At 39.7% G+C, this 23,075-nt stretch overlaps 1 protein-coding gene across 8 annotated transcripts in view; it reads left to right on the top strand.

Moving 5' to 3' along the window:
• The window catches only part of OSBPL3 (oxysterol binding protein like 3), a 159,627-nt gene that overhangs the window by 107,279 nt on the left and 29,273 nt on the right, over positions 1-23,075 (top strand). For 6 of the 8 annotated variants that reach the window (XM_019726119.2, XM_074340879.1, XM_074340882.1 and 3 more), the window contains 7 exons: positions 559-662; positions 870-962; positions 2,239-2,395; positions 11,515-11,645; positions 14,887-14,994; positions 20,495-20,629; positions 21,504-21,597. In XM_019726119.2, coding sequence (XP_019581678.1) covers positions 559-662; positions 870-962; positions 2,239-2,395; positions 11,515-11,645; positions 14,887-14,994; positions 20,495-20,629; positions 21,504-21,597 — 822 coding nt within the window. The remainder of the gene's footprint in view (positions 1-558; positions 663-869; positions 963-2,238; positions 2,396-11,514; positions 11,646-14,886; positions 14,995-20,494; positions 20,630-21,503; positions 21,598-23,075) is intronic. The other 2 variants (XM_074340883.1, XM_074340884.1) reach the window with 1 other exon arrangement.

Genomic DNA, 23,075 nt, shown 5'->3' with positions numbered 1-23,075 from the left:
TCCTCATGCAGTTCCACTATTGACACAGTTATCCTTAGAGACCAGTACAACCTTCATTTTATTTTCAACCATTTAACTTGTATGGGGTCTTTATAATCAGAGAATCAGAGAGTGACCTCCTGTTATTGAGTATTAGAAACGATGATGATGATGGTGATGATGGTGATTATGGCTGATTTAGTTAATGTTTACAAGGTGCCAGCACTCTCAAAGTGTGCTGTGCATATCAACTCATTTAACTCATAGCTGTCCTGTGAGCTAGGCATATAATTATCTTCATTTTCCAAATGAGAAAACTGAGGCGCAGAGAAGTTATATAAATTGCCCAAGATTCACAGGTCATTCCATGTATTCAAACGGAGGCATCCTGGTTCTCCAGATCCATGCTGTTCACCACAGCCATCTACTGCCTCTCTTGTAAAAAAGGAAGTGAAAATTTTTCTATTCTAACAGATGTAAATCACTATAGATAAATAAGAAAAGTAGCTGAGGCTAGCATAGTGAACCTTGAGTGCCAAGAGAAATGCTTCTCAATCGCCATTTGCTTTGGCCCTGCAGACCTGGCACATTGTCACGCCTACCTGGTGGAAATGAGCCAGCTCCTCCAAAGCATGGATGTCCTGCATCGCACATACTCAGCGCCAGCCATCAACGCCATCCAGGTGAGCCAGCTCCCTCTTCTGTTTACATTCTGACATTCTTCTGCTTTCCTTTCTCCTCCCCGCCTTCCACTATCAGTGGGATCTTGTCTGGTCAGTGGCTTTGGCCAAGTGTCGAGGGGATGGAGGTGGTCACTTTGCTGTGCGTTTCCCCCCCCTTGGTTTGGTGGACCTTACTGTCTGTGCTCTCTTTCCTGTTTTAAAACAAAGGGTGGAGCTTTTGAAAGTCCCAAAAAGGAGAAAAGACCACACAGGAGGTGGCGGTCCAGAGCTATTGGCAAAGATACTAAAGGAATGCTGCAGGTAACCATTGCTTCCCCAACGGGCTGGTTTCTTCCTTGGCCCTGCTCTGCGTGCCACCTGCTGAGAGCTATTTGGACTCAGGAGAATAGATAAATGAATATTCCCTCAACTACCCTGTGCAGACAGATAAAAGCAGTCACTTGGATTTTCTGGTACTAGAATAGGCATGGAATGGATATTGAGTAAGGGGAAATGGCATAAGATTAGGGGCGCTGCAGCCATTTCTACAGCTTAGGTTTCCCCTGCCTGCCCGCTTCCCTGTTTGGGGAGGCGCTCTGACCTGTGTCTTCTGCTGCTGCTCAGTGGATTCCTCATCCCTCTGAGCCTACTGGCTGGAGTTTCTGGGAACAGGACATTGTGCAGACACTCTTCTGCCTCTTGTCTCCAACCTCCCAATTTCCCATCAGAGGTGTACTATGTCATACTAGCCGCTGACTCTCCCAATGCATAGCTAAGCCAGAGGCCAAGATTTGCAGTTTGGCCATTGCATATTAAATTGTGACATTGTTAAAGTCCAAATAAATCAGAAAGTTACGGATAGGCCATCTGCTATATTCTTGTATACTCTTTGATTCAAAGCACTTTATACTTAAACTTAACTTTACACTTAAACTCAAATACTTTCAATGTAAAGAGTGATTTGTGTACAAATATGTGAAAAGTTAGTTCATTTTGTAGAAACACCAGGAGCAAATAAAGAAACCATTTTTAAACCTATGCTGTATTAACAACTTCGATCCTAGATGATTATTGCTTAGAGGCAGGAATTAAGTACAAATGAGAAAGAGCCTGGCAGCTTTCGCTGTCATCTTCAACATATAGCTTTAATGCTTCTATCATTTCCAAAGAATACAGCAGTCCCCTCTTATCCACAGTTTTGCTTTCTGTGGTTTCAGTTTCCTGCAACCAACTGCAATCTAAAAATATTAAATGGAAAACTCCAGAAATAAACAATTCATGTGGTTTAAATGGCGTGCCTAGATGGTTCAGTACTATCCATGGTTTCAGATATCCACTGGGGGTCTTATCCCCACAGATAAAGATGGACTAGTGTATGTGATTTCTCACCCGTTTTCATTTTTTGCAAGAAGCCAAAGCAACTTACAGAAGAAAGTGCTTTCCTGAGTTTTCATTTAATTTTCTTATAAGTAATCACTCAATAGAAAGACTTACCTGTATAGTGTTCTTCTCTTACTACTTTCCAATCTTAGAAACATGTAAATATTCTAAGCAATTTGCATCTGCAAACAAATATCTCCTTTTGCTATCACTCTAGGTTCCTAAACATTTTCCTGGCCAACCAAGACTACATTCCTCCAATCCTAATTTATCAACACTAGATTTTGGAGAGGAGAAAAATTCTTCTGATGGCTCTGAAACCTCATCAGAGTTTTCTAAAATGCAAGAAGATCTGTGTCATATTGCCCATAAAGGTAAATGAATTTCCTTTCTTCCTAATGTGTTTGATGAAAATGTTAAATGCATGTTTGAATGTGGGAGGTCCTTGAAGAGGGAACTTTAGTTGGCTCATTTCTGATCCATTGAGATTTGGGGCAACCCAATTTTTATTTTATTTCCCTGGGAGTAGGGAGTATATTGGCAAGAAGCTTCTTTTTAACCCTTTAGGGGAGATAGTGAGAGCATTAGGTATAATTTAAAAGCTGAGCAATTCACATGCTGCTGATGGGGGTATAAGCTGATACTATTCTGGAGGGCAATATGACATAATGTTTCAACTTTAAAAAAAAAAATTTGCCTATCCAGCAACTCCACACTGAAGAATTAATTTGTAGAAATTAACTTAAAAATTTATCCCAATAAAGATATCCAAAAATTAGAAAAAGATGTTCAACATCATTGGCCATTAGGAAAAGGCAACTTAAAACCATAATGAGAGATTATCACACATGTAATAGAATATGTAACATTAAAAAAAAATATTGATAGTACCAAATGCCGGTGAGGATACAGAGAAACAGGATCACTCATACATTTCTGGTGGTAATGCAAAATGGTACAGCCACTCTGGACAATTGTTTGGCAGTTTTATATAAAACAAAATACACTTGCCATACAACCCAACATTTACATTCCTGGGCATTTATCCCAGAGAAAATATAAATTTAAGTCCACACAAAAGCCTGTACACAAATGTTTAGAGCACGTTTATTTGTATTAGCCAAAGACTGGACCAACCCAAACGTCCTTCAACAGATAAATGGTTAAACAAACTGTGGTACATCTGTACAACGGAATACTACTCAGCAGTGTGAAAGAGCAGACGCTGGTTATATACCAGTTGAAGGGACCTCAAGGGCATCGTGCTGACTGAAATCATACACATGGTGTATCCACTTATTAACATTTTTGAAGTGGTAAAATTGTAGAGATGGACAAGAGATGAGTGGTCACCAGAGGTTAGGGACAAGGAGGAGGGGGAAAGGGGAAAAGTAAGGGTGTGATTATAAAGGGGTAGCAAGAGGGAGCTTGGTGCTGATAGAAAGGTCTGTATCCTCCTTCTGGGGGTGGTTCCGTGAATCTACACAGAGCATCAAATTGCATTGACCAGTATTTACACACATATACACAAATGAGAGCATGTAAAACTGGTGAAATCTGAATAAGAGCTGTAGTTTATCCCATTGTCAATTTCCCGGTTTTGATAGTGTATCGTGGTTAGGTAAGATGTTACCACTGTGGGAAACTGGATGTAGGGTAGCTGAGACTTCTCTCCCATGAGTCTATAATGATTTCAAAATAAAACGTGTAAAAATAAATTTAAAATAACCTAAATGCCCAAGAATAGAGGGATTGGATTTTTTTTAAATGCAATACAATCGTATGATGGAATAGTCAATAGCCACATAATAGTAGTAGCTACCGATGTTGAGCTCATAGCTGTCACGTCAGGTATTTATTCAGCACTTTACATGCACCTTTTCATTTAATTCTAGCAGCAACCTATGGAGTAGGCATTATCGTAATCTCCATTGAGCAGATAAGAAAGCTGAGGCTTAGAGAAGCCAAAGAACTCCCGGAAGGTCATATGGTAGAAATTAGCCAACCTGAGACTTAAATCCTAACTGGCCTGACCCCAGTCCAAGCTCCTTACCTGGTGTCTCACTGCCCTTACAGATGGGGTAGCCAGGGTTATTTTTATAGACATAGAAGGATGTTCACAGCATGTCAGTGAGTAAAAATATAAGGCCACAGGATGATATATAGGTATGATCCCCTTTTTTTGGAAAAAATAAACTATATAAACCTGGCATATATAAGTACACTCGAAAGTGTGAAAGGATATACACCAGCATTTTAGTGATAGAAGCTGGAGTTACAAGTAGTTATTATATTCTTTCTGCTTACATTTTAAAATTTCTTATATTTATCATTTTGAAGGGAGAAAGTGGGTTAAAAGTTTTTAAATGGGACGGGTGTTTGAAGGAAGGGGTGTTATCTTGCTCTCCTAGCTCTATAGTTTTCTTCCTTCACATTGGTGAGTCCTCAGCTCTCTTCTTCTCTTATGCTACAAACATAAAATATACCGGTTATGAGGAAGCCATTTCATGCTCTTTGCAAACTCTTGTCCTAGCTCCCATTAGCACTTTGTCAGTGTTTTGCAGTGCTGTTGTATGATCCGCCTGTAAAGTGGGCAGAATTGCCTGCCCCACGCCTTTAAAGCTCTTCATACACCCCTTGTGTGTTCTCTACCGTTAAAGGATCCATTGTCATTAGGGCATTGCATTTTAGATTTTGTGGGAGAAAATGCCTATAAAACACCATTACTTTTTAATAATATGAACTGTCTTTTTAAAGAAGAGAAAAGACTGCCTCCCAGCAGAAGGGAAACAGCCTGAATTGTACCTACATTGAAGAAGCTGCTTCCTCAGCAGGTCGGAGGTGGCCATCTTGAGTCCATCTATCGATCCTGTCCTCCTGCAGAGAGCTCAACCTCAGGGATGGCCTCTAATGGACCTCAGCCAACTGTTCTGTCTTTCAGGCTTTGTGAAAGCCAGCTGGCTGCAGAGCTGCCACATACCTAGACTAGGTCAAGGTTTGTGCTCCAGCAAAGGTCCAGGCACACTTAGTCCACAAACACCTGGGCTTACCGACAGCCGCTTCTACAGGGAACCTAACAAGCTCTGTTCCGTTCCTATGGTATTAAATAAAGTCTGTGCAGAGGCTGAAAGAGCTTTGGGAATCTCTTACACAGGCTGTAGCTCAGAGGCCTCGTGGAATAAAGATAGCGCTCCGGTTTGCGCTAAGTCCTGTGACCTTGCATGCTTTATGACTTCCGTACATTCAGACTCAAAGCATCTTCACCTTTCCTCCAGTGTAAGCCTGATTTTGTTACTGACACTTTTGATTGTACTTTCTTGGCTGCACCACGAATCTATTGACTCTGATTCTGGAGCCGCTGAACTAAAGACAAGAATTCTACAGATGCTGTAATGTACTGTATTACCTACTTTTTCTTCAGCTTGTTAATTGCCTTGGAACCCTTCCTGTTTTGTAGAAGTTAGAGCAAATGGTAGGCAACCAACATTTAGCCATCCTAAAAAGTCTTTGTTATGTACTATGGACTATAAATTTGATTTTTATGGCATATTGCTGAACTAATTTGCATTGGTTCATGTGTCTGGCTTTGTGTATATGCTGGCACATATAAGCAAACAAAGAACAAAATATACTAACATCTAAAAGTCATAAGTAATTTACATTGCATATATTAGCCTTTACATTTCCCAAATTGTATTTCATGGAACACTTTACCCATAGCATGCTTTAAAAACAAAAGAATTCCATGATTAAAAATGTTGCTGACTATGGTCCCCTTTGCATTTACACAAGAAACAGTCTATATTAAAGGCCCTGAGAAGTCCTGCAGCAGAAGTCCCATTAGCTTTGTTTAACTCAATGATTTTCAATGTAATTTGGGAAATTCTTCTTCCTCCTCCCCAAACAGCTCTCAGCTATTACCACCCTGGAACTAAAGTTCCTAAAAAACATACTTTAGGAAACACTGCAAATAATAAGCCATTTTGGAGCTAACACTCTATTACCAGCAGAGACAGAAGACAGGCATTCATCCTAGGCCACCTGTGTCACTGACTAGCTGTGGGACTCTGACCTCACTGGTTAACCTCTCTGGGCCTCAGTTGCCTCATCTGTTAAATATCCTAAGTAGTTGTCCTGACTCTTTTGGCTCTCAAATTCTGTAATTACCTCTTATGATTAATTATTTTGCACTTAATAGAAATAATTTCATACTGTTGCTTATTGGTACAAGAGTATTTTATGACAGAGTGTTCTATTAGTAATAGAAACAAATTACTGAGTTAGGTGAGCAGATTTATGGTGGGAAAGCAAGGAATTGGGTAGGATAGGGGTCAGGGTCCTCCAAATGGAAGTGGATGTTCACGTTCTCCCTTGGAAGGGAAAAATAAATTAGTTTTACAGATACTTCTGCAGTCTGTGGAAGGTATTTGCATTGAAAGACATCTCCATTTACAAATGTAAAGGCTAACCCCGTGTTTCCTTGAAAATAAGACCTAGCCGGGCAATCAGCTCTAATGAGTCTTTTGGAGCAAAAATTAATATAAGACCCAGTCTTATGTTACTATATTATTTATTATAGTAAAATAAGACCGGGTCTTACATAATATAATGTAATATAGTATAGTATAGTATAGTATAGTATAGTATAGTATAGTATAGTATAGTATAGTATAACAGAGTATAATATAATATAATATAATATAATATAATATAATATAATACCGGGTCTTATATTAAGTTTTGCTCGAAAGGATGCATTAGAGCTGATTGTCTGGCTAGGTCTGATTTTCGGGGAAACATGGCAGTAGGACAAAATTAAACGCTTATTAATTTTGTATTCTTTTGTTCCTGGATTCTTTTCCTGTGTTGACTTTTACTTGGCTAGTCATTTTTTAATGGTTTTGCGCTTATGGAAGTATTGATAAAAAGCCAAGTGTGTCAGAGTGACATCACTTTCATAGATTAAAAACTAAAAGATATACATAACTTAAAAACCAGGTCATTTATCAAACATAATTTAGAATAGTGCATAAAAATCTGCGGAGCAATTGTGTTTATGTAAATTACCATCAGTAAATAAGTAGGACCATTTAATTAAATTACCTGATATGTCTAAATTTAAAGAACCATTCAGCTAGAATATGGGTTAAAGTATTTTAAAACCATGGACATCCTGTGAGGTTTGAAAATTAGAGGAAGCAGATTACAGAAGATCCAACTACCCCAGGTAGTTTAGGTATGTTAACATTTTAAAGAAAATTCACCAAAATGTGGTTTTCATTAAAAACGGGGAAAGAAAAACAATGAGTCCTCCTGTGAATTGGCTGCTATACAATAGCGTATTCTGTCACTGTTTCGTCAAACCCCTCTTGACATATGGGCATGATCCACACAGACAGATGTGAAAACTGAGGATGTATCCAGAATTTAAATGGCAGCGAAGTGGTGGAGGTAGGATTTCGGTTCATGTTTGCCTTATGATTTCTTAACCTTGTATCACACTGCTGCTGTAGAGTGATGTCTGTGAGTTTCCGGTCTTCTTCAAGATCTTATTCTTTCCTAATGCTGAGAAACTTCTAGAGAAGGAGCATATTTAAAAAGAGAGCTCAGGTAAATTAAGCGTCCAGGTGTCCTTCCTGACCAGCCGTGGCCATCCAAACATGCTGTCTGTACTCTCCCCATCTAACTCCATAAATGGACAGCATGGCGCCTGTAGAAACGGGAAAGGTACTGATCACCAAGTCGGTTGTATGGTGCTTATGGCATTCAATTCAAAAGCTGTCCAGTGAGGGGGACAGTCTGGGAAAGAGATGAGTAAACACAGATGCCATAATTGCCTTCCGGAATTTATTTGGACACCCGATGAAAGAGGAAGTCGTTCTGTTTACCCATGAGGAGACACGGAGATACATGTCAACTTAGGAGAAAAAAGGGCTTTCTTACCCCTAGAAGAGTCTAAAGACAGAGTGGACGGCTTTGGGAGACAGCAAATGCTCTGAGAAGCGTGGGCCCGAAGGCCGTTTGACAAGGAACGTTAGAGATGGAGTGCAGTGGGTCATTCTGTGTGGTGGTAGCCTTCGTGATCCGAGAGTCTTTGTAGCTGTGAGCATCTAAGACTTTGGCTGCAGTCTTGTTTATTATCAAATATCCATAGCTCTGATACATGCACTTGGATCTTTCCTTTTTTCTTTTTCTCTAGCATCACATTAGAAATTAGGAAGAAAACACTCCTGTCACAGAGAATATTCCTGACCTCTGGGATCATGTGTCTTTAACGATTAATATAACTATGGGCTCCCATGAGCAGCCTGTCCTCATTGCTGTGTGTGTGCTGGCTCATTAGGAGGCTGTGAAGGACCATTTGAATGTCCTCTGAGTAGGCCTAAACAGTCATTTAAGAAATTTGATACATGGACATCTGGTCTTCTGAGCCCCTTTGTCAGGTGGTTTAGAAAGGGCTTTAGACCTTAAAATTAAATATAGTGACTATATGTGTATTTTTCTGCTTATTTTATGCCCACCACTGTCTTGTCAGCTATACGTTTTGAACCAAATGGCATATGTTCTGCCAGTTTAAAAATTTTAATAGGATTCTTTTAATTTGGTTGAATGCCTTGTTTTCCTGCAGGCCATCTGAAAGCCAGAGGAATTGATTTAGTAAAGTGGCAGCCAGCTGAGTGCCACATTTATTTCATTTAGAGCAGTAAACAGGACAGTGAAAAAAAATTTTTTTGTAGCTGTGTAAGGTGATAGATGTTAACTAGACTTATTGTGATCATTTTGTAATGTGTACAAATATCGAATCATTATGTTGTACACCTGAAACTAATATAATGTTATATGTCAATTATACCTCACTTAAAAAAAAAGAAAAAAATTGTAATAATAAACTGAAGGTAACTTACAAAAAAAAACAAAACACATAACATTGAAGGGGTTTCCCCCGGGGACCCTACTCAGAAGGGCCTGGGTATCCTGTGGCCGCTGCAAAGAAGGGGGTGCCTATCTAATAAATGCAGTGAGTTAACTGCGGGGCTTGTTGCTTTCCAGCTGAGGCTGCTCTTCTACTGCTCAACAGATTCTGGTTAATCTCATTCACAGACCTCTACCCTGCATGCAGTTGTTTACAGGTGTTGTCCTGGCAAGAGACTAAAGAATCCTCCTCAAACTGCTGCCCATATTTTAAGAGATTGCAGGTCACCACCACTTTCATTATCATGTGTTTCTTTTATCAGCGTCCCTATTATTATTGCAGTGACATTCTTTATTATGTGCTATGTATTGGGTTAAGTGCTTTGCCTGCATTATCTCATTTCATCCACATAATGATCTTATAAAGTAAATGGTGTTATTATCCCTGTTTACAAATAAGCGACCTGGGGTTCAGGTACATCATATACTTGTCCAAAGTCATATAATGAGTAAGTGATGGAGCTGGGAAGAAGCCAGGGCTGATGTCAGAGTCCACACTATTGGTCAGTCTCTTACGCTGCCCATTATTTTGCTCTATTGAATTGCTCCAATCAGAGAGTTAAGTGTGTTCTGTAGACATTATGAGAAAATTTAGTACCTATTGACCCTGACCCGTCATATGTCGGCAGAAGCACTGTAATTTGTGTTTTTAAACAAATTGCTTATTTGTACTATGACTGTGAAGATTCTCTAAGTCTATCATTAAATACCACAACCTCAGACAAGTTCAGCAACAACCTATAGAGAGGTTCAGTTGTCTTCATGGCTGTGCAATGAAGGAAGTAAGCCAATAATACGTATTTAGTTTCTGTGCTACTAAATAGGCCACTCTTGAATAACAATACCTCTAAACATGCAGCCTTGCGGAATTCAATCATATGCCAGGCCATTTGAGAAGGATGTCTGTTCCTTCTTCCTGCCCTTCTGAAACAAAATGTAATAAGTGAAATTGGAAAAATAATATTCAAATGTGACAGCCATCATCAGTAATTTAAATGGCAGTCTCCTCATCCATAGGAGGTGACTTATACATTCCAGAATCAAAACCGGATGAATTTTTTGCTGTTTGTGTGAATGGTTTCTAAAACGTCAGTTCAGGCATCTGAGTGCCTAACGGTGCTAAGCTCTCATTGTACCTGAACGCTTACCGAAGTGAGCAGACTAGCCGACTGCCCAGTTTAGAGGTGGGGAATTCTGGGTCAAGCAGCTGGAAGGACTAATAAGGAAGAGGGTAGGTAGCACCCAATGTATTTTTGAAATAATTCCAAACTTACAAATGTCAAGAATAATACAGAAAAACACTTCTCATATATACTTTACCCAAATTCACCATTTTTAATATTTTGCCACATTGATTTTCTTTCTTTGTACACACATCCACATGCCTGTGAGCTTATTTTTCTGAACTGGGTGAGAGTAGAAATCAAACATCATGTCTTTTTTTACACCTTTGCACCCTGTAGTGTATATTTCCTAAGAAAGGGGATATTCTTAACCACAGTTTAGTTATGAAATTCAGGACATTTAGCATCGAGACATAACTTTTACTTATTTTATCTTCCATATTTGAATGTTGTCAGTTATCCCAATAATGTCCTTTGATAGCACTTTCTCCCTTAAGTGTAGACAGGATCTAGTCCCTGCTCATGTGTTACATGTAATTGTCATGCTTTTTTAGTCTTCTTTAATTGGGAGCAGTTCCTCTGCCTGTCCTTCTCTTTGATGAAATGGACATATAGGCCACTTTTTAAAAATCGGATGTCCCTTATTTTAGGGTTGTCTGATGTTTCCTCATCATTCCCCGCTGGCATGCAACAAAAATGACAGTGTGTCTTTTTCAGGCCATTACACCTGAGCCATTCTCACTGGAGGTTAATTTTAGTCACCTAGTTAAGGTGATGTCTTGTTTCTCCACTGCATTTTTACTATTTCCCCCCTGAGAACAAATTAGCTTTTGTTTCCAAACATGTCCAGTCTTTGGGGATACAAACAAAGCTAACTGTTGATAATTGAGAATCCAGAAGTATGGTCCTTTCAAGTGTCAAAATATCTTGATGATAAGTCACAAAATCATGGAATGTTATAGTGGACAGGGGCTTTGGAATTGACAAACGTGTGTAATTTTTAATATTTTGTAGACTTTTTTTTTTTTACAGCCTTTGGGTTCACAGCAAAACTGAGCTTATAGAATTCCCACATACCATGCCCCCCACACACATGGCCTCCCCCACCAACTGTCAATATCCCACGAGAGTGATTATCTGTTATAATCAGGGAACTTACCCTGACACACTGTTATTGCCCCGAGTCCACAGTTTACATTAGGGTTCACTGTTGGTGTTGTATTGTACCTTTCAGATGTGTTTTTTAAAAGTCAATTTAGAGTGTACCTTTGCTGCACTCAAAATATGCAGGGTCGTTACTTTTCTAAGTTCTTTTATAAGAAACTCATCTCTCTGTATCTTGTTTTTAATTATGCCTCTTCCTTTATTCCTTTTATGATTTTTTTTTATCTCTATAGTTTACTTCACTCTAAGGTCAACTTTTAATACCATATCAACCGAGAGAGAGAAACTGAAGCAGCTGATGGAGCAGGATGTGTCCTCGTCCCCCTCTGCCCAGGTCATTGGCCTGAAACGCGCCCTGTCATCCGTAAGTTACACGTCAATGTCACCGAAATGTCTGACAACATGTCCAGGCTCGTGAATTTTTTATATTTTCCATCTGCACGGTTGTGTTGAAAATTCATGAGCAAACCAAACAAATTATCCAAATTATAGGCTAACCTTTCATCAGATCTGCTTATGCTAAAGATCAAAACCGAGCCTACCTCAAATCGTCGTAGCTAGTATTTCACTGAGTATTAGATACTTCACATTTGCTTTCCTCCTCTTTATCTTGATTTTTCTGGTCTGTAAAGATTTTTGTGTGTGTTTATGTGTGTCTGAGTGACATTCGTTTGTTTATGCTTACGTCGGACAGTTTGGAGATTTCTACACCTCGGGCTTCACAAGCTTAGACTGACTTTCCCAATGACAGGCAGCAGAGTGAAATTTTAAATTCACACTCTTGTTATCTTCTCTGCTGTGCAGCACTGATCCTATTTACCGCTCTTCCAAAGATGTGACAATTATTTGATAGCACAAAACATTTATCTCCCCCCACCCATGGGTAGAGAGAGGTGAGTCATCTGGAACATCTGGTAGTCATTCTGCTTTGTAGCAACAGTGAGCCATTCTGTCAGTCATTCTTTCTCCTTTTTTTCCATCGATTCCAGTTTATTCCTCAGAAGAGTTGGGTTCCATTGAAGTGCAGGGTCCTTGAACTCTATTTTCAATAGCTGATGTTGTCTGGTTACTCACTCTGTATCTAGCTAAAAGCTGGAGAACTTTTAAAATAACATACCTATTTGCTTCTCTCCTTTGCTTGTACCTTGGAATTCCGACGCAGAATGCGTGCACACCTGTGAAGTTACCATCGGAAGCAATCCTGAACTTTCTATTTAGGGTCAGGTAGGAGAGATGAATTTTAGGATCTTATTTTCAGAAGCCAATGCAGGCACTGAGAGAACGAGAAAATAATCCATTCGTGTTTTCTATCGTCATGTCACTGAGAAAACTAACGTTCTGGTGTAATGTTAATGGTAAATACATTACCAGTAGTACATGTTATTGTGGTAAAATTCTTAAGGACTATTCATTCACTCAGTCCAAGTATGTTAACTTTGAAAGAAAGAAGAAATAAAGTGGACCGACTCCATGTATAGTCTTAACGTGGTCTGCCCTTCCGGGCCCCGAGTTCCTCAGGTCAGAGATAGAAACACCCCCTTTCAGATGATAGTGGACAGGCAGCTACACACTGGATGCTATTTTGGTTTGAGAGAAGCAAGGTGGTTCTTTTTTTTTTTAGTTTGTTTTTTAGTGGTAAAAAGCATTTCTTCTTGTTCCCGGTAGGTTGGCTTTCAGTACATTTAGAAGGTACCTCAGTTGTATGGACTCCCAAAGTCCCTTTCATTGTGATGTCCTCTCCCTCTCCCTCCCCCAGTGGAGATCTGCCCTCCTCTAGTTAATCTACTTGTTTGGTAGAGGCCACGGAGACGCGTTTGGCTGAGGTATCCTTGGTCAAAGTTGTTGTCCCCTCTCACCCATGTTTAGGATTTTGGAAACTTAAGATAAAACATAATGATCCTTTCTTTCCTTTTTCTTTTGGATTCCCAATTAGAGTCAAGACTTTGTTAAAATAAAATTTTAGAGTCATCTCAGAGCTATCAGGATGGATATGTTTGTGTTGTATGTGCAATCTTGATATTTTTCTTTCTTCTGCCTATGGCTTGCAAAGGAAAAAAAGAAGCTACTACAATAACACATGTTTCAGGCCATACTAAGATTCTAGCCACTGGTATAGATTCTAGCCCCTTATCCTAAGATACCAGTGATATATGGTAACAATGTCTGTTTTTGTGTGTTTAAGAAACATTTACTCAGTGTTTCCTAAATGATTCTCAGGAATTTCCAAATAACCTATTCCATCCATGGGTACTAACAAATAAAGCCAACAGTTTTGTTTGCGATCCAGGCCGTGGATTGGACAGTATCACAGCCTTCTGTGTTCTCAGCAGGTGGACCCTGTGGGCCCTGATGGATGGGAAAGGCTCTGAGATTCTTGGAAGAGTGTCAGGAAGACAGCTAACAGGATAGATCCTGTACAAGCACCTGGGGAGCTGACTATGGGAGTGTCTGGGGGGACAATCAGTGAACATGTCCCTTTCCAAAGCCAGATGATTTGCAGAGCAGTGGGTCATGAAGCACGCAGAATATCAGCATGAAAGCATCTTCCTTTACCATCAAGCCAGTTCCTTCCTAGCTGGGAGATTGGGGTAGGGAATCGGACCATCCCAGGGAGAGATAAAAGAGGTCTGGGTAGGCTTACATGTTCTCCTGTCTCACAACCCCCCATTCCCTGATCCTTAGCCCTGATCCAGGTAAGTAACTTCTTTTTTTAAAATAAAATATCTTAATCATGAAGAATGAATAAAACAATCAACACCTATATTAGGAAACAGTAAAATTAATCCTCAAAATAATCCTACTTCCCAGCATACTTCCTAAGATCCAATTCAACTGGTATGATAATTAAATGACAGTAAATTATGGCCAATCTTAAAGGGTGAGAGAAGCATCTTTTTTAAAGATGAGAGAAGCTTGGAATCATTAAGGAGGGAGCTGGCCAAAGAGACTACATCGCAGGTTCCAGAGCCACAGATTCAGCCGAGGATAGAAAATATTCTTTAAAAAATTGTTATGTTGTTGCTGATGTGTATTACGTAGTCAGGCCTGAAGACGGTTGTGATGGTTGCATCTGTACTGAACATGTACAGACTTTTTTCTTGTCATTCCCTAAACAATATAGTATAACAACTGTTTACATAGCATATACATTGTATTAGATATGATAAGTAATCTAGAGGTTATTTAAAGTATACGGGAGAATGTGCATAGGCTAACATGTGACTACTACGCTATTTTGTATAATGGACTTCAGCATCCGCAGATTTTGATATCCATGTAGGGACCTGGAACCCAGTCCCCTGGGGATACCAGGGACACTGTAAATACAGCTGGGAAGGAAGAGGGGCTACGAAACCACTAGTCAGAATAAGAGCCAAAGTTGTTGGTGATTTTCTTCTCCATTCAAAGGAGAACCTTACCCACCCCTCTGTCTCTGGAAATGAGATTAGAGAAGAGCCAGCATTTGCAGAGTTTAATATCTTTTATTTCCCAGGCATATCAGAACCGGTATTCTGTTGGATAGCATTCAAGTAAAAAGTCCAGGGTTCTGTTACCAGGGGCCTACTGTTGTGCTTTTCTGAAACCCTGTTTTTAATATGTTCCAGGCCCTAGCACAAAACACAGATCTTAAAGAACGCTTGTGCAGAATCCATGCTGAGTCTCTGCTCCTCGACCCCCCTGCTGCTGCCAAGTCCAGTGACGGCCTGGCAGAGGTGGGTATGGCTTCTTGTCTGGTAATGTCTCCCCGACCTCACTTGGCTCCCTGTCTCCCTGCCTCCCCCTCCTAAGTGCTGCTCACGTCGCTGCCTCCCACAGAGGCAGTGTCTGGGAGTCGACCCCCACCCCCCCAAGGCTTTCTTGAGAGTCTGCTGCTAACTGCATTTTAAATCAGCTGTTTTTCTTCCTCAGAACTCTTCTTCCCTTTGTATTTCTTTCCCCCATGTTCCTCCTAAGTATCACCCCTTTTGTTAGGTGTGACTGGAGTGGGAACTGTAGAGAGACAGACATTATTTTCTCCTGTTACTTCTGAAGAAACCCCAATTTCTCTGACCTTAGTAACCCAGTTTCCTCCCTGCAAGTCTTTTGCTTCCTCTGTGAGAACCACTCTTTTTTTGCAGCTGTTCCCGTCTTCCTTGCCTGTGATTTTTTTTTTTCTTTTAAAAGTACAACCTTATCTTCTGAGAGAAAAAAATATTGTATAACAATTGAAGTGTCTTGGTCGGCGAATAGTATGTTAAAAATGTCTTTTCTTAAGACGTGGGATGTTTATCCAAAATACTCTTTGAATGTGTTCCATATGAGAAATTTCAGAAAAATACAAGTGGATTGCTTGAGAAGTAGAAAAGGGTACTAAGCATTAAAACTGTTTTTAGTTCTCCCTTATATTTATATGCCGGTCTCAGATGTGCCAGTGTTTTTATTAACGAATTTATTAGACTGAGTGCATTTAAGATAAAAAAAAAATACGGAAGGTAATATACAAGGTGTGTGTGGGGGTGGGGGTGTGTAAATTTTTAAAAGGAGTTTCTAATGTTTAATCTTAATCCACCCTTTTCCTGTCCTCAAAGAAAACTAAATCCTCACCCTCACACAGCGTCTTCCCTCCTTGGGAAGCTATTGTGTCTTGTCGGATATGAAAAGACTAGAGGCTGAAATCAGTCAGTGCACAGACTGCCAGGCCCAGGTATCCACCCCCATTTGAAGCACAGACTGTGCCACATGCTACTGGGAGGGACCCCCTCTTTTGTTGAGGGAGTTCCCCTCTCTCTGCAGAGGCTCACTGGTTTCTTACTACTTCTGAGACACAAGTCAGTGGTTGACTATGAAATTTCTCTACACACTCATTCCCCCAAAGACATCTTTTCACTCAGTTTAGCCCACACCGAAACTGAGTCCCTTGCAGGACGGAGCCCCTAAACCTGACCTGTGGTGGTCTTCATTTTAGGCCTGGGCAGAGACATGTGGTAACTGGGTGGGCTGTCTCGCGAATCTGCACATTTGCTGAAGCCGGGCCCAGTCACCATACCAGCCATCGCTGAGAGTTGTTTGATGCCAAATGTCATGGTATTCTATGGGGTTTCGTGTCTGCTTCCAGGGGGTACTTACCTTTTGAATAGCATTATCACAGAATTACAGTTCTATGGCAAGTGGACCCTTCATGTATGGCTTTTTGAATTTTGGAAAGGAAACCGAAACCACACGTCTTTTAAAATGCATGTTTTTACATTGATTTCACAAATAATGTACCTGAAGGCTTAAATGCTGTCAGTGGTCCTGGAGGAAGAGTGATAACATCGCCTCTGACTCACACCTTCTGAAACAGCCTTCTGGAGTCTTGAGTTGATGATGCAGTTGTCTCATTTATCTCATTCCTCTTTCAGTGGTTTTTCTGTTTCCCATGTTTTATCCTGCTTTTCACAGAGTGACACAGGCTAACTTTCCCAGTAAGGGAAAAGCCACTGTTTCCTGAGGAAATAAGAGAGTGAATGGAAATGGCCGCCCCAGAGCCTGACAACGCAACGCCAGTTTATTTTTCTTAAGTAGCTCGGAGACACCTCAACCACTGTGGGGAATGACCGTCCCCACAGTGGGTCAGCCCAGGATACTCTGGTTTTAGGGCCACTCACTTTCTTTCCTTACTTTCTGCTACCTTTTAGCTGCACAAATTACCCACCTTTAGTGTTCTAAAATCTACTTGGAGTCTAAAATCTCCTCTCTCCTATCAGAAATTACTCCCACATCCTATCAAATCCTGTTAGTTTATATTTCTGAATGGGAGCACTTAATATTATCGGGTTATGTGTTCTTAGGTGATTTTATATTATTGTGTATGCCAAATGAAAGGCCAAGTGACACCGGGGAGAACATTCTAGGAAAGCTAAAGTCTATTTAAGAGACTAAGTTAGCAAGAACATTAAAGAAAAGTCTAAAAAAGAAGAAGGGAACTTAATTCTTTTAACTGCCTGCTTGCTATTTTCTGTGTGTGTGAATGCATTATCTTGCAAAATCATAACTCTGTGAGATAAGTGATGATTAAATTTTAAGAGACAAGGATACTAAAGCCCAGAGAGGTTAAATTACTTACTCCAGGGCACACAGCTAGTAAGAGCTAGAGCTGGGATTTAAGTCCACGTCTAATGAGTCCAGAGCACTTGTTTTCTCAACAGCATCCCCGTGCTTTGTAGTGAGGAAAGACATGCCAAACCAGAAAATAACATCCAGAGTGAAACTCCAGGAGAGAAAATACAGTGGCGATAGTGTAAGAATGGGAAGGATAATTATCTCAGGTAAAAAAATATATGATAGAAGCGGCTCAGAAATCAATGGGAAAGAGATGGATTATTCAATCAGTTAGGTTGGCACAGCTCAAAAGCAATTTGGAAAGCAATTTAAATCTTTCATTCCACACTAAAATGAATCACTAGTGAATCAGAGTTAAATATAAAAATTCAAACTGAAAAGCATTGATTGAAATACTTATCAAATGGCTAGAGTAGGGAGGACTTCCTAAATGTGGTAGCAATAGGAAAAGTTACAAAAGAAATGTTGACTGGATTTGGCTACCTTTTTCCCCCCTAGGGAAAAAAAGATGGCGTGTATGAAAAAATAAGAATGCAAATAATAGACTAGGAAAAATATTTTCATTGAGAACAACAGACTTAGATAATGCTATTGGGTTGGTGCAAAAGTAATTGCAGTTTAAAATGTTGAATAAAAATAATTGCAAAAACTGCAATTACTTTTGCACTAACCTAATAAATAGGTGAAAATGTATTTAATCTGTAAATAATAAATAATAGCAGGCAAATTAAGACCTTAACAAATAAATGGGGAAAAAAGACACAATTCACTAAAACTCCCAAATACAGATGTTTTTTTAAAAAAATGTTTTATTTGGTAATACTTATAAATACATAGGGAGGTGTAGAGAAATTGGGGGGGAGGGCATGTACCCTGACCCAACTTCCTCCAATGCTAACATCTCTATAGCTAGTTTTTGAAAAGGGGAAAAAAAAAACACATTCAGCCTAATTCTTAACCAAGAAATGTGAATTAAAACAATTAGATTAGCACAAAATATTTCTAAATAAGAGTATTTGGTGTCTTTAAGGGTATAGAGAAAACAGAAGTTCTATTAGTCGTTGATGTAATTAGGTAATATATATTTTGCCTTAAACATTTTTAACCATTCTAATTCTGAGAATTGAGTCTAAGGAATAATGAGATACAATCAGTGACACCTTTGCGAACAGGCTCACCATCTTTACAAATTTGGAAACACCCTTAATATCCAATAAATGAAATGGTTCCTCTATGACACACAATTATAATAAAGTATTATCTATCAACTCAAGTTCATGGTCTCAAACGACTGTCAACAGCCTGGGGATGCAGTCCCACTGAGGTTTCAGCAGGTATTAATAGGAAGTTGCTAGAAGAATGGAACAGCAGAAAGGGTTAGGTGTGTTATTTTCAGTGTGGATTAGCCAAGAAATCCTTCTGACCCATCCGTCTCAGAGGAGAAAGGTAGAGAGAAGCAGGAGTGACTGGTACTAAATTAATGAGTAGAACAAGTAAATAAATCATTAGAGGCTTACGTGGCAGTGGCACACCAAAGAACAATTCTATTGTTTCAGTGAGCATGAAAGTGGCTCTGTTATTCGCTACAGTGTGTCTCTTCTTTTGAGGAGAGAGACCTCTCCCTGGAAGGTGACAGCTGTGGTACATATTTATAGCTCCTCCAGTGATCTCTTTGTTAGGGTAGGGAAGAAGACGGCTTTTCAGAAAGATACATGGATATTAAAATGTGTAGGATCTTTCAACAAATCCCTTGACCAGCTATCTTATTTAGGAAGAATCCAAGAGGAAGGGACACACATTTAAATATGTTCCTAAAGTAAACACTTCACAAAGAGATCGCTTGCCCTTTATGAATTATGCAAATCTGCTGTGGCCCTCCTGTCATAGCATCCCCATCCTGGGTGTAATTTGTTTAGGAGGCTGAGCACTGTGTCCTGAATGTGCCACACTTCCGGGAAAGACATACTGTGCGATAACTTTTGTTCCCCATATGATCCTAGGACTCAATGGCCAGACACATACTGATGCAGAAACAGCTCCTTTATGAGCCCAGTGAGAAATGTGAGCTGTCGGGAAGTTCAAGGCAACAATCTCCTCTGATTGGGAGAAATTGAAGCCTCTTGTCCTGAATCTGTTCTCATTCCTCAAGGTCGAGTCGGGTGTCACCTTTGCTGTGAAGCCCTTGCCAAAGCAAAGCCCCCTCACAGAGTCAATCTCGCCTTCCCCTCTGCTTCTGAAGCTCTTTCTGCTCCATGGTCTTGGTCTTGTGTGTCGGGTGCATTCTCTGCACCTCTCGTTCTGGCCACAAACCTTGTCACATTCATCATGATATCCCTCCCTGGCCAGCACAAAGCAGTTGCTCAATTTGTTGAGGTCAACTGAATTTTCACTTGCAACTTGAATAGAAAGCACGTTCCCAATGTATTTGGATGCTTCCCAGAAGGAAAGTCTAGACCCAGTGAAGTAGGGGTGGAGGGCTAGACAAGATGAGAAAATCATGACATTCTATTGTGCTGTTTGAGTAGAGGCTTCTAAAGGGGCTTGGGGACTTCCTTCCCTTGCAGAGTCATTGTGGTTGGAGAGAGACAAAGAGAATTTACCTCATTCATCCATGAAAAATGAATGATCTGCCACCACAACCCAAAAACAATGTTTATTTGTCAAGGGACGCCTCAAAGGCAGCATATTGGCCTCAGTGAGCGTGTCGGGGCAGAAGATAGCTATGTTGCTCTGAACCAGCCATGCAAGGATATACATTCAGTATAATTCAGAGGAAATTTTAGGATGAAAAGAAACATCTTGCAGCAGTAGAGAGTAAGAGAATATGATTCAGAGAGCACTGGAATGTTTCCCCTCTTAAATGGAACAAAGAGTGGCCTGAGACTTGTTCATGTGCCTGAGCAGTGATGGTCCCTGTCAGTAAGGGGCCCATTTTAGGGGAGACCTTCGTTTTTCATTTTACTTTGTGTGATGCTTGTTGCCCTCAACTCGGGAGCTGACCTCTGCATTGAGCTTCTTCTTTGCATGGGCCTGTGACCTTGTGTATCGTGCAAGAAAATCTGTTGTTTATTTTGCTTCTCTTGAGATTGTTTCTAAATATATGCATTTTTGGTTTTTTTGTATTTTAACTAGGAAAACTCCACAGATGACAACCGACCACTGGTCCATCAGCTTTCCAATGAGAGTAGACTCTCCATCACTGACTCCCTCTCAGAGTTTTTTGACGCACAGGAAGTTCTGTTATCTCCAAGCTCTTCAGAAAATGAGGTTTGAGCACTATTTTCAGTTAGGTGCCTCAACATCTCTTTTGTTGCTTTTCCTGTCCAGTAAATACCCATGTTTAGAAACACTAAACGCAATGGCCTTTATACCCCAGAAGCACAAAAGGATACAAGATCTTAGTAAAACAGGTTGTGAATGTAGGTGTTGGGTGCTTCCTCATTTCTGTTACTTGATTTGTTGTACATCTTTTCAGTTACAGGTTAATAATTTTGACTATGAGCTATTTGATAATGTAATATTTTTACTACAGGGCCAGAAATTAGCATCTTATATATTTTTGAATCATTGAATTTGACCTATATTAATTTCTAATATACAATTATATTATGATTATTATAATGTGGTTATTATACTATAATATGTTTCCAGTTGATGCACAAAATCATACTTTCATGAATAGGCAAGTATCCTAGCTGGCGTTGCTGTGTGTAAGCATGTATTAATAATTTTACCCTTTCAGTATAGAAATACTAATCTTGTTTATTAATTTCCATCGCAGATTCTTTTTTTCACAACTAGTTCAAAGACAAATTGTAACTCATTCTACCTTAACACTAACACATTCTGAACATTGCAGCCTGAATTAATAAGAATTTTAATAGCAACTAAAATCTTGAGTTTACGTGTGTTTTCCTTGTGAGAACAAATCAGGAAAGCATAAGGATTTTAATAACAGGTGTTTGTTGCAAACACCTCTGAGGCAGATTGGTGTATGGGCTTCTATGAAAACAGCATCTAAAATTATTTCTCTAGGTTTGTAATGTGGGATTCAAAATGTTTGATGATTTGAGTAAAAGTTTTATGAAACTCTGGCTTGTTTATTCTTGCTCTAATGCGTGGCATTTCTTATTTCCTGTAGGTTTCTGAGGATGATTCATATGTCAGTGACATAAGTGATAACCTTTCCTTGGACAATCTCAGTAATGATTTAGATAATGAGAGACAGACCTTGGGTAAGATTTAAGTTATTTGATCTCTGAAAGTTTGGATTTTCACAGAATATTAATAAGCATATACAGAGAACCTGCTGCAGGTAGAAAACTGTATCAAGTACTATATAAGACAATTCAGACATGGTCCCACCCTCAAGGTTTTTATAACCTAGGTGGGGGACAGCACTCACATGTGAAAAGTAGATTCATTCAAAAAAAGTTTGTCTGCTTGCATAAATTTCTATTTGCTAAAGTGAGGGTGTACCAATTACCATATAAACATCAAAGATCAGTGTGACAGATATCCCTGATGGAAAAACATTCTCTCTGCGAATGTTAGAATCCAGCTTTTGCCTTTAGGTATCTAACAGTTTTCATAATTTAGGAGTCCTGTAGGGCTTATATAAAAAAGGTCTAGTCTGAGTGGTAATTAAGCTCCAAATTCATTATGATAACACATCTAAAATAACAAACTTATACCTTCTGGGAGAAGGGGCCCTCAAGGTATCCTAAGATGCCCATTTATTACTGGCTGGTGCCTAGGAAATGTTAGTTGGAACCACGGGGTACCTGGACTGCCTGACTATCCCCAAACAGCTCTGATTTAAAAATTCAGTGAGCAGACTGAGGTCTGTTTCACAAAGTGCCCTTAGGAGGAATGTGCTCATTGGCCGTTCTCTGCTTTGGTTCTGTGGCATCAAATACTCCCAGTCTCGGTACTCAGTGTGCCTTGAGGTCTCTCGGTTTGTCTGTGCCTTGCATTGGATACCCAGAGCACCACCTATTTTCATCTCTACATGGAGGGCAGGGACCATGGCAGGTCCTTTTTGATATTTCAGTGCTTTCCCAGCCCAGTCAATATGTGTGAACTACGATGATGATGAGTTATCTGAATGCCAAAGAGGCTACTCTTTGGGGATCACCAAAAAAGGCAGGTAATTTTAATTTTATCAACATCAGTACTCTACTGAAAAGATTGGATCTAGAAATAGCCTTTGTGTTGATGATGCTATTTTGCCTACAAAATGAAATAGGATTGGATCCAGGTCTTGGTAAATTAATACACGAGAATTTCTCTGAGCCCATACTGCATACTAGGTATTTAGAGTGCTTCCTATTAATTTCTTCCCCCTCAAATCAGCAGGCACATACTAGGATCTTCACCGGGATGGGTACTGTGGGGAGGTTAAATTATTTGGGATATAGATTCAGGGATCAGATTTCCTCGGCTAACCCGGACTCTGCCACTCTCTGGTTGTGTGTTCTATGGCATGTTAATTAACTGCTCTGTGCCTCAATTTCTTCCTCTGTAAAATGGGGATAATAATACTGTTTACCTCAAGAGATTGTGATGAAAATAAGTGAGATATATACAATGCTTAGAAGACTTGCTGCCCTAGAGTAAAAGGTAGATCTGTATTAGCTGTTAGTAGCAGTCATCACACAGTATTCTTTCAAGATTAGAGTAGTGTAATCAAAGAAAATATTTTGAGATTACA

The sequence above is a fragment of the Rhinolophus sinicus genome, linkage group LG09, assembly GCF_036562045.2.
Source record: "Rhinolophus sinicus isolate RSC01 linkage group LG09, ASM3656204v1, whole genome shotgun sequence".
Classification (NCBI taxonomy): domain Eukaryota; kingdom Metazoa; phylum Chordata; class Mammalia; order Chiroptera; family Rhinolophidae; genus Rhinolophus; species Rhinolophus sinicus.
The sequence above is the reverse complement of the archived record's forward strand: the minus strand, read 5'-3'. Positions and strand labels throughout refer to the sequence as shown.